Source organism: Phragmites australis, chromosome 1 (assembly GCF_958298935.1).
Source record: "Phragmites australis chromosome 1, lpPhrAust1.1, whole genome shotgun sequence".
NCBI lineage: Eukaryota > Viridiplantae > Streptophyta > Magnoliopsida > Poales > Poaceae > Phragmites > Phragmites australis.
In genome coordinates this window covers 47,430,072-47,442,270 of record NC_084921.1, presented here as the reverse complement: position 1 = coordinate 47,442,270, position 12,199 = coordinate 47,430,072, and the positions used below count along the sequence as shown (strand labels likewise).

Genomic DNA, 12,199 nt, shown 5'->3' with positions numbered 1-12,199 from the left:
ATGCAGATACTCCATTGGATTTTACACCGACTGACACCTCTTCTGGTGATCGCTCTCCAAACCAATCACAAGACTAAAGTGATGAACATGCATCTGCATATATGCCAGTTCTTGTTGCTACCTCTCTTCACCTTATGTGTACTTGTCCTCGAGACAATATCACTAGACCAAAGCAATTCTCTGATGGTACTGTGAGGTATGCAGGTGTGCTCACCACAGAACCAAGTGATCACATTAAAGCTCTTCGGCATGTGCATTGGAAAAGGGCCATGGATGATGAGTTTCAAGCTCTGGTAAAAATGATATTTGGGACCTGGTACCACCTCAACATGGTATGAATCTCATAGATTGTGAATGAGTTTTCAAACTCAAGATAAGTGCATATGGGTCCATTAACGGATACAAAGCTCGGTTAGTGACCAAAGGCTTCAAACAAAGACAAGGCATCAATTATGAAGATACTTTCAGTCCAATGATCAAACCTGCCACTATTTGACTTATAATGTCTTTAGTCGTGTCACAAGGCTGAAGCTTACGACAATTAGATGTCTAAAATGCATTCCTTCATGGAATTTTGGAAGAATAAGTCTGTATGAAACAGCCCCCAAGGTATCCTCATCCACAACATCAAAATCATATTTTTTAGTTGAAAAAGGTACTTTATGGTCTTAAATAGGCCCTTCGTGCCTAGTATGCTCGCCTTAGTTCAAAACTGCAAGCTTCGGGTTTCAAACCATCTTGTGCAGACACATGTTTGTTCATCTTCAGAACTGCTGATGTTACTATGTTTATGCTCATATATGTTGATGGCATTATTGTCACAAGCTCCTCTCATCTAGCAATCACAAATTTTCTTCATCAACTTCAGACAGACTTCACAATCAAAGATCTTGGGGATCTCCATTACTTTCTAGGCATTGAAGTTCAGGCTACAAACTCTGGTATCCTCCTTACTCAATCCAAGTACATTGTTTGATCTTTTGAAGAAAGCAAATATGCACCACTGCAAGCCAGTGACCTCTCCCATGTCACTTTAGAAACTCTGACGAAAACGGGAGGAAACTATTGTCATCTACATATGCTTCAAGGTATCAAAGTGTTGTTGGTGCTCTGCAATATCTTACCCTCACAAGGCCTAACATAGCTTTTTTGGTGAACTGATTGTGTCAGTACCTTGCTAATCCAACCGAAGCACATCCTTCGCTATATTCATGCCACTCCACTGGCAGGTCTCTCCATCAACAAGTCACAATCAGAGTTGGTCAGTGCTTTCTCTGACGCCAATTGGGCGAGTGCCCTGATGACAGGAGGTCCACAAGTGAGTTTGCTGTTTATTTCGGCTACGATCTCATCTCTTGGAGCTCCCGAAAACAAACTACAGTGTCAAGGTCAAATATTGAATCAGAGTATAATGCGCTTGCAAATAGCTCATTTGGGTTCAATCACTTCTTGGTGAACTTGGGATTGATCAACGAAGAGCACCATGCCTATGATGTGATAATTTGGGCACGACTTACTTGTCTGCCAACATGGTGTTCCATGCTCGAACTAAACATATCGAGGTTGACTTCCATTTTGTGCGAGAGCGCGTGGCACATAAAGGGTTGGACATCAAATTCATCTCTTTCAAGGATCAAGTAGACAACGTCTTCACCAAACCTCTAGAGGCACCACAACTGATGAAACTTTGTCGCAATCTTAACCTGAATGAATTCGTGGTTAAGATTGAGGGATGGTGTCGAAGAATGAATTGAACCGGTCTAGGCTGTTAGCACTTCTGTTAGCATGATATAGTTTGTGCATAGATAGTAGGATCATCATATAGCGTCTATGTGAGTGGAGCTAACGTTCTTGCATTTTAACGTTTACTATACACGTTCGGCAACAGACTTCAGTCTCTATAAATATAAGTAGAGCCTGCACTAATTTGGTGTACGGAATTATTCATTCGATTTCAGCATAAGGTCAAACCCAACAGCTTCTCTTCGCGGGCGAGATTCCTGTCGTGAAGGGATTCTCATTCCCTTCAGCGCTCCAACGGTTTCACTTCACGGTTCCCTTCACGACGGGATGGTTCCCTTCACGACGGGATTCCCAGGATCATTCTCTTCAGGACGGAATTCTCTCTCATTTCCCTTCGCGATTTCCCTCGAAAGAAAGCTGTTGGAGATAAGAGAAAATAAAAGGAATAGGAACGGGAAAGGAAATCGAAAAAGGAACAAAATGAAAGAAATATGGTTAGACTGTGTCCAACGGATTCCCTTCAGGGGCCAAAATCCCTTCACGACGGGATTTTCGTTCCCTTCAGCGCTCCAACGGATTCCCTTCACGGTTCCCGTCGCGAAGGGATTTCCAGGGTCATTCCCTCCAGCTCGGGATTCTCTCTCATTTCCCTTCGCGATTCCCCTCGAAGGGAAGCTATTGGAGATGAGAGGAAATAAAGGGAATAAAAATAAGGAAGGTGCAGTTTATGTTGTGGGCCCACATGCGTAAAGACCTATTCAGTCAGCCAGTTGGCTGGCAGGCTTCCACAGTCGGATTGTCATCCTTTTTTTTATAATAAAGTAGATATAACTTTCGGTAGGTATCTATATCAACGTAACGTTAAGAGTACATATAGTCATTATCGTGCTATCATTTAGAGAAACTGAAATTAATCGGCTATAAAATCTTGATAATCCAGTTCACGCTATAAAATCTTAGTTTGTAAAAAGTTGTAGGGTGTAATGAGTTGTAGGGCGTAGTGAGGAGTTTCAATTACTGTTTATACGTGTTTAGAATCTTATATTGATGTGCCTGTGATAATGAGCCGGTTATACTACAAAATATGAAAAATATTCTGCCCAAATTTTGAATTTTAGGCTACAATATATTTTAGTCGTAGAGTATGACGTTACAGATTCACCAGACAGCATTAACGTAGATTTAGCTCCAAAGGTCGCCCCAATTTGTGGGAATTTCAATTCCGAATAACACAGATTATCGGGACACGTGCAGTAGCGGAAATCGTCGCCCCTCCCCCCCCCCCCCTTCGGCACGCACCGTACGCCCCCATGACTCGACGCCTCGTGGTAGGGCTGTGCAAAATCCAGCGCCACAGAAAAAGATGTGCACAGGCTCAGTATCCCAGCAGCCGGTAGGTCACCACCACCGCACCACGCGCGCTGCAGATCCACCCATGCGCGCGGCGAAGGCCACGACACCGCGCGCAGGCGAGCCACCCGCCCACCCGCCCCAGCGCAATAATGCAGCGAGGGGCCAGCGCCCGACCGGTGTTGCACAGCTCCTGCAAGCGCAAGCTGCGCTCTCGACACTCCCACCGGCCGGCCGCCGCCTGCCTGACTCCTTGCTCCCGCAGATCACGGGATCAAGAAGAAGCAAGCATCTTCGTCCCGGGTGCGGACTGCACTGTTATGGCATGTAGAGCCGGTTGCCACACTTGCACCGCCACGCCTCCGGGTAGTACTCCGTGGTCACCGGCACGCCCGGCGGCACGGCCACGTGCACCGGGTAGCACGGGCTGCAGTCGCCGCACTTGGACGTGCACCGCGGCGGGTACGACCCCGGCCCCTCCGCCAGCAACCGCCGCCATTGCCCGCCTCTAGAGCATCCCTGCGAGCAGCAAGAAGAACGAATCATCAGTGCAAGTGCAGAGGGTATATCACTCACTCTTCAAACCTACGTATCTGTCGGTAAGGTCGCTGTCGTGCACGGTGTTGCATCGATCGGCAGCGACGTATGGTCAAAACTTAAAAGGACATGGGCCCTGCCGGCGTTGAAGGGCTGTCGGACAGGGCCGTGAGCTGGCATGGCCGTGCCTGTGCGCGCTAGTGGGAACTGAAACGTCCACCCGCCATGGCGGAGCCTGTCCGCGCGGTTGCCGTGTGCTCTGTATGGATTTGGGCTAGCTGAAGGCGCATCGTGATGAATGCGGAGCAGATTATGAGCAAGACAACAACTAATCAAGTCGTTTGTGTGCTGATGCCAAGCAGACGATCTGCACTCCAACGGTGTGCAGTAGAGGCGAAAACTAGCTAGCAGAGGGAAATGATCGATGGATACGCACCTGATTAGCGCAAGATGATGCAGTTCGTCTCCAGATGTCTGCAGAAGAAAAGGAATACAGTGAAGTTATATATTGAGTGATCCTAAACCGTAAGCTAAAAGATGACAGTGCAGTGCAACAAAGATCAATCAATCTATTTGCGCTTCACGCCAGAAGTGGACAAGTACAGTCCAGCTGCATGAAGAAAGAACACGCGTATTGCAGGCTTGCAGCAAGAAACCCATCTCAGCAACCATGAAAATGCGGGAGAAAAGTGTCTCACCAACTATCCAGAGCTAGTAGCTGCAAACCAAAGTTGCCCAAATGCGGCAAGCATCTGCACAAAAGAGCAGAGATCGCTTGATTCATTACCTGAACGGAGCAACACCGCACCCCCTCTGCAGCCACTGCCACTGCCACTGCAATCGCAGGACCAAACGCAGCACAGCCAGATGGCCATGGCGAAGCACAAGGCCGCCAGCTTTAGCATGGATCTGCCACTCCATCTCCGCCTCCCCCGGGAGCACTCCATGGCCTGAGCACTTCCCAGAAGCAGCTCCTTTTCAAGCCCCCTGAAGCCGCAGCAACTATAGAGCCGGAGCTTGCCAGGCGGCCAAATCTAGGAAGCAGCGAGGCACGGGGAGGCGTGCGCCCTCACTGTCTTGTAATATCCCCCCGCCCCCTCCCACTCGAACGCCACTGTAGCCGAGTCAGATCTCAGCCCGGCTCCCTCGGACACGACTACCACCAGTTCGTCAGGTTTAATACGTAGTACATCAGCGAGAGAAAAGCACCGTGCACACGCATACAAAAGAGCGCACAGGCAGGGCCGCAGGGGCAGTATAGCTGCGTACCGTCTACCTCTAGTAGTATAGCTTTGCATCCTCCTCTCGCCTCGCACGCGTCACTTCACTCCAGTTGTGTGATTGCCCAGTGCCTGCCACAGATCGACGTCAATCGGTCTAACCAAATAGGAGTACCAAACACTCCTCGGTTCTTTTACCCACCGGGAAATGAAGGACACTGGTGGAGCCATGGAGTAACTGCTGCGTGCATATGCACCCCCGAAAAGCCTGTGGTACTTGGCAGAAGTTAACGCGAACACAGGGGTCCAAGCCGAGCTAGTGGTCCAGCAGAGAGGTGCAGATTGTGGGGGCTAGTCTTTCTTGGGTCAAGTGTGAGAAGACCACATGTGCAGCCGTGGATTCGATATAGTTTTGTTGGATACACTGCCTGCTTTGATAGATGATTTAGGATTTTAGGCAGGGTTCAACTTATGGTTAGTAACCGTTCGGAACCATGATTATCGAGTTTATTCGGCAATATCAAATTTATAATATGAGCAGTTTTCAATTTAAATTTAAAAAAATAAAAATAAATCATAAAAAACTAGAGACAATTTTAAGACTTTATGTGAAAAAAAAAATTAAAAAATAATGTCATTTGCATCCTATTATATAGGGAGAAAGTTTGATAAAAAAAATAAAATAGTTGAAACGTGCAGCTCATTTATTAACTTATTTTAAGAAAAATCTTAGCATGTAAACACATATTTTTCTTGTGTATGGCATATCTTAAAAAGATGTTTAAAATTGGTTTCACTTCATTTAGAGTTTTATTAATTTCTCTATAATTTTTACAAAGTTCATAAGCATAAAGTGAATAGGTTAAGAAACGATATTGTAATTAATGTTTTCATATCTATCATTATTTTTTCTACATAAAGTATAGTATAGTCAACTAATAAAAGTGATTTCATTAATTTTGGAGGTATGATAGGTTAGTTATGAATTAATCTAGTTGCAATATATTTACACAACCTTACATTTTACAATAACTATTCTCATTTGTTCATGTATTTTTAAAAGACATAGGATCATGTAAAGAAGACTCATAAAATTGTTCTCATGATTTTTGGATTAGCAAAGAGTTAACTATATATTTAACTAGGTTTAGCAAATACATTTTCTTATAGAAAATATTCAACTTTTTTTATGAGTATAAATACTTTTATCGTGTAGATCATGTTACAAGGAAACTAACAAAATTTGTTACACTTGATTTAAAGCTCAGATGAATTAGTTATTAATTTTACAAGGTTAAACCATTTTTTGATATTTTTGTTGAACTTCACTTAAATTCGAGAAAACCGCTCAATAAATCGGGAAAACTGAACGGTTACCGAGAAATATGGTCAATGTGAAAAATAAAAAAACAATGGTCGATAAATCGATGAATTCGCTCGGTAACCAGTCCAATTCGAGCGATTACTAAATGTTAATTCGGTCGACTTTTTCTCAAAATTACAAATTTGATCGAGTAAATTTTGAGCGAATTCTTATCTAATTTTGAGCGGATTTCATGATAATCATAAATTTCCAGTTACCACCGGGGACCGATTTTAATACTTAAACGATATTGTGAACCTTGATTTCACGTTGTTATTCATGTGCACGCACGGACTATGGATACGTTCCTCAATAGTCGGTAGGGAAGAAGTTACCTACAATTTTGCCTGTGCAGTATGAACATAGCTGATCTTGCTTGACAGAGAACAGGAATGCTAAGAAAGTAAGTTGAAATATATCTTGATTTATTTGTGATGAGTAATTGATAAAATTAATTGATTTGGTTTGACGATTTTGAGATTGCATGAATATGTCTATACATTGCAATTATGATTATGACTAACCAAAATTGCGGAGAAAATAAAGTTGATGTTTTTGTCTCTAGTCTAGAAAATATGCACATACCGGATGATTTGGTGCTAGAGAGTTTGTATACGCTAGATGTTCCGATGATAGGGGTACTATACACATCGGAGCATTCTAGGAGGAGGAACTTAGGTGCTCAACACACCGGATGGTCTGACATTGGACAGAAGTGCACGCCGAAGCATTTCAGGAGGAGGAGCTCAAGTGCTTAACGCGCCGGATGGTTCGATGTTGAGCAGAAGTGTGCACCAGATTATTATTTTTCTAGAGAAGAAATTTTTCATAACAGAAAGAGTTGTACACATTGAAAGGTCCGGCGCTGAGCAATGTGTACGCCGGATGCTTCGCCAGACCATTTGTTGCAGAGATGTTGCAAAATGGTTTTTGGTAAGGTTCTACTCGCCGAATAGTGGTGATGACCAATGCGAACGCCGGAGGATACGTCAAACTAATATTTCCAGAGAGGATACAAATGGCCGATCTGAGGAGTTGAATACGCCAGATGATCCGGTTTTTAGAAAGGGAGAACATCGGATTATTCGGCGTTCACGATTTGTCTGGGATGAGTTCTTTAATGGAGAATTTTGATTTTGATTAATCCATAAGGGTGTTGGAAATGTATGTTTGCTTAGCATGTGTTGTGTAGGTGATAGATGTAACTTAGCAGTCGATAACGGGATGATCGAGGCTAAGCAGAGTGCTTGATGCTGGATGATCAAGAAGGCCGTGTGGATTCAAAGATGATCCTAGCTGTGCACGTAGAAGTCAAGCAAATCGTGTGAAGGTGGATAAAGACGACATGCTGACAAAGTCAAACGAAAGGGATGTCAATGCAAGTGACAAGGCGATCCAAGTGACCGAGAGCGGGAGAGACTTGTCGGTGGTCAAGATCGTAAGACGAAGTTCACATATCGATATCAGGATGCTTGCTTAAGGTGTAAGCAAATGACAGTGAATCGTGCTTTGAGAAGCGTGTAAGGTAGTTTGGCGGTTTGATCTTAAAATAGTGGAAGGATGGAGTGTACATGACATCATCACGAAACTTGCATCGAGATGATGGTAAGTCATGAAGAAGCCATGAGCATTCGAGGGACTGAGCGAAAAATAGACTAAAATGTCTTGATGGTAGATATGAGACTATTAGAAGATAGGGGTATTTTAGAAACAAATAAACTTAAAGGCTAAACTATTTCTCTAGACCTATAAATAAAGAAGTAGGGCTGTGTGGGTGGCTTGAGCCATCCATTTGAGTTGTATGTGGTTGAGTTTTAGGAGAGAAAAAGATGAGAGTTTAGCCTTTCTAATAGTCGAGACATTTTTTTAAGAGCAAAAACACTTCATAATCTGCCAGAATAGGATATTCCTCTTTGAGTAATAAACTTTGTGGTTTTCTCCATGCTTGTGTAGGTCTCTTTCTAGTCTATTTCTATTAGCTCTCTTGCTTTGTTTGTATGTTATGTGATTATTATTTTTTTCTTGTGGTTAAGCTACAGTTTTTCTACTTATTGAGGTTATTTTTGGTGTTACTAGAGGTATAAATTTACATTTATAATTGATCTTAAATTTTCTTACATCTAAATCATTAATTTAGAGAATTTCTTCTACCGGTGTCTTTGCTTTCTTGATTTGAGATATTTTCCTCTGAGTTGTGAATACCTCGCATCATGATATTTTATATAGTCTTCAATGTAACCTAGCGTTCATATCCATACAAGTGTAGTGATATTTTTCTCAAAGATTTTTGAGTGATTTCGTGTTTCTCGAATTCTTGCTTCCACTCTTTGTTTTGAGATGTGTTATCGACCAAACCATATTTTTTAATGTAGCTGGAAAAAAAAAGCATGATGTAGTGTGAGTCAAACCACGATTTATAAGTGTCCGACAGATAAAAATAACAGACACGTATTGGTGGGGAGGGATCGCTCTACGCGGTCAACCAATTCGGTAAAGGGCTGATGTGTTCTTTCACCACCCCTCTTTCTCTTCTTAGACTAGAAAATATTATTTTAATATAGATGGTGTGTTATGAGTCAAACCATATTTTTTAATACGGCTGAGATAAATACGGGAAACGTCATGTGGTGTGAATCAAACCATGATTTATAAGTGTCCGAAGAGATGAAAATAAACAGATACGCATTGGTTAGTGAAGTCTGAAGACAGATTCAGGCATCCCAAGATAGGGTGTCTCCTAAACGGACCATCCTCTTCTCTCTCTTTTACTGTGAGCAGCTGCTTTTGATCCACTGACTTTACAGGTAACAGTTTGCAGTTGGTACACACGGTGTGAAGAACGAGGAATGCAACAGTGCGTACATGGTCCCATCCATACGGGCATGCAGTTGTGTCGGGCGAGCTCCAAAACAATTCCCCGTTTCAAAATATTTCTCACCATAGATCTTTCAAAAAACACCGTACAAATACAGAATTACAGTAAAATAAACAACTTACTAATAGCGGATCTTGCACACGATTGCAAGACCAGTAACTACTACATGCCATTTGCGTTCCTGCAGCCTTGTGCCAAGGTGTACTGCTCTCCAGTTGAATTTAGGCGCTAGCTTTGTCGTGGCACAGGTCGTTTATTCTTTTGGTTTCCCGATCCGACCATTCCAACGCCGGTATCCCCTATTCGCTGGACGTCCTGTCACGCTCGCGGCGCGTGAGGACGCAGTTCCGTCGCGTCGAGGAACAAGGGCGCAGCGACGCCTGGTCGGCCACAGCAGACGTCGCCAGCGAGATCTGGAATCTCTCGGTGACAAATCCGCCCGTGCCGCCGTGCGTATTTCTACGGTTTTTATTAAAGGTAGCGTCGTGTGAGGTCGGAGATTCAAACCCCGACCGGTTGGGATTTTGCCATCGGACTGTGAGCCCGTTTGCTCGGGCGCGCAGCATTGACCGTCCACTGTGAGTACGTCCGTACGTACGTGAGCTGAGAGAGAATAGACGGATCCTCCAGGTTGCGTCCTATCGGAGTCGCTACGTTAGCTCCGTTCCTTTTCACGGCAAAATGTGAAAACTTAAAAGCATCGCCTTCTCGTTTCGTTTCGTTTCGTTTCGGCTGCTTACTGGCCTAGTGTCAAACTGTCAAGGGCCAGTAGTCATGTGGTACAACAGTCTCGTGCGGATGGTGACACGTACGTACGTACGCTGCGACAGGCCACTCTCTTTTTTCCCCTTTTATTTTTATCTGTTCTCTGCAAACGTTCTTTTTTTTTTATCTACTGCAGGCCATTGTTGGTTGTTCGCCAAGACGAGCAAAGTGACGCAACAACTCGAATAGTACTAACTAAAACCGTAGCAGTTTATAAGAGCATTTTTAATCGAGTCATTTTCTCATCCATATACTATATTTGAGAAAAAAACGATGAAAATCGGTCTCTAACCGACTCCTATCCGGCCTCTTTCATTTGAGGAGCTCTCAAATCTCCTTTCTCACCCCTTACATCTAGACCCCCTATATCTAGTGGCTCCTAATCCGACCCCTCATTCGGGAGAGAAGCTATGGAGAGAAAGGGAGAGAGTTACCAGATATTAATAAAATAGAGGTGATTTAAATATAAAAGGTTAAATATGAGAGATCGGTTGGAACGCGCTGAGAAACAAAGAAGTAAATCTGAATGAGAAATCTATAAATAACAGAAATAGAAAGTTAAATATGGGTAATCGGTTAGAGGTGCTCTGAAGACCAGATCAAAGTGTTTACCACGTGTGACGAGGTAGAGATGTCTGCGGAGTACGTGTCGTGTCTGCCGTCCGCACTACGTTAATACATGGCCTTGACCTAGTCGCATGACCTACAGCGTTGGTCCAAGGTCATCTTTAGCCCAAAAGGTACACGATTCAGCAGTCAAACGTCGTCATGTACAGCACAAGGGAGCATGCACCGAACCTGGAAAGTGAAGAGGCAAGGACGCAGATCGACTGCAGCTGAACGACGTCCTTTGGAGATTCCAACCACACCAAGCAGCCAACCGTGCACGTGATGCGACTCGGCTAAATCGTCTCGTCCGGTCCGCCCGTCTTGCTATTTGCTTCATCACCAAACACTTCAAAGTTGCCCAATGATCGTGCTATGCACGTTTGGACGACTGCCCACGCTAGCCCCACCCCGTTGTTTAGATGTACATCAATAATTAGCTTGTTCAGACCATTCGTAGCTCACACTACTTTATTTCTAGCCAATTCACGGGCGGATCGAGGGCGATGAGTTCCTCCGCCAAAAAAATGGCGAGACAGCTTTTGGCTGGGCTAGCAGGGGCTCCATCCAAACTGCCAGTGTCGCGAACCGTTCTCTCGTGTTGCTGGCGCCCGATCGACGTGCAAACTGGAGCAAGAACATTTCAAGAGCCCTTCTATCACATCCTCCATCTATTTTCTAAAGAAAAAAAAAATTTCAACAGATCTTTCATCCAACTAGCTACTTACAGAGCATGTCATTCACATCGTCGGACACGTCAGATATGACGTGTATCTCCCCTCACGCTATCTCACTGTAGAGAGACGAGAGAGCCCAATAGCCAGCTTTTGCTTTAAAAAATTATTTTTTCTCTCCTCTTTTATAAATTCAAAAAGTGATTTTGTAGAGCTCTAAAATCACAATGATTTTTTACTAATAGAGTAAATAACAAAAAAATCTTTTTTAACTGGTTTCCACTAAAAATATCTTACAAATTTTAAATGAAAATTCTCCAAATTTGACTATTTTTTACTTTGCTTGAATTTTTAAGACATAAATTTAATTCCCAAAAATTAGATAAAATTCATGAATATTCATATAAACTAATGTACTAGTTTCTAAAATTATTTACGACCCTAAGTTGCATAGTATTTTTTGAGTTCTTTAATATCTCGTTAATTTCACATTAAATTTAAAATTGTTCGTAATTTGTTGGGAAATTCTTTCTCTTTTCAATAGTTGCTCAAACTTGATGACTTCTGAACTTGTTCGGTGAAATGATAAGTTGAATGTTATACTCGCTCATAGTCTACACGCTTCACATAATGCTGGCGGTGGGGATTACGCATCCCTTGTACTCTGTCATTTTTTATGGAGTATGTTTTGAGTTAACTTCTTTTAAATATTGTTAGTTCTAGAATACTATTAAAAAATAAGAGAATATAGAAAATAAATATAGATGTGTTGTTGGAGTGGTAGAGTAATATAAAACGAGAATCTTTATAGATAATAATTTATATGAGAGTATGCATAATATATTATAGATGTTATTTTGAAATTGCTCTAACATTATACTACTTGCCTGAACCTTTGATGCAATACTGCATGCAACATTCGAGACAATCCGTGGTCGTACGCACAAACTTGAATTCCTAGTGGACGCCTGCCATTGCTATACCCGCGTCAGCTAGGCTTGCTAGTTGCTGCAAACCAGTGGGACACGGATCCTCTGTGTTACTATTAATGCAGAGGGATCACCGC

At 43.0% G+C, this 12,199-nt stretch overlaps 1 protein-coding gene across 1 annotated transcript; it reads right to left on the bottom strand.

Moving 5' to 3' along the window:
- Window positions 1–3,255: 3,255 nt before the first annotated feature.
- Window positions 3,256–4,947, bottom strand: LOC133890212 (EPIDERMAL PATTERNING FACTOR-like protein 8). The gene is made up of 3 exons (XM_062330664.1): window positions 4,418–4,947; window positions 4,067–4,104; window positions 3,256–3,612 (listed from the first exon to the last, which is right to left on the bottom strand). Exons 1-3 carry the CDS (start codon window positions 4,575–4,577, stop codon window positions 3,412–3,414), a joined length of 399 nt encoding a protein of 132 aa, XP_062186648.1. The 5' UTR covers window positions 4,578–4,947; the 3' UTR covers window positions 3,256–3,411.
- Between the last annotated feature and the right edge of the window lie 7,252 nt (window positions 4,948–12,199).

Bases quoted from the DNA above. Each gene is read 5' to 3' on its own strand.
- LOC133890212 (XM_062330664.1), bottom strand. From the start codon at position 4,577: ATGGAGTGCTCCCGGGGGAGGCGGAGATGGAGTGGCAGATCCATGCTA. The intron at 4,105-4,417 runs GTAATGAATCAA...TTTCTTCTGCAG, and splicing joins TGCGGTGTTGCTCCGTTCAG to ACATCTGGAGACGAACTGCA. The intron at 3,613-4,066 runs GTGCGTATCCAT...TGCTGCTCGCAG, and splicing joins CATCATCTTGCGCTAATCAG to GGATGCTCTAGAGGCGGGCA.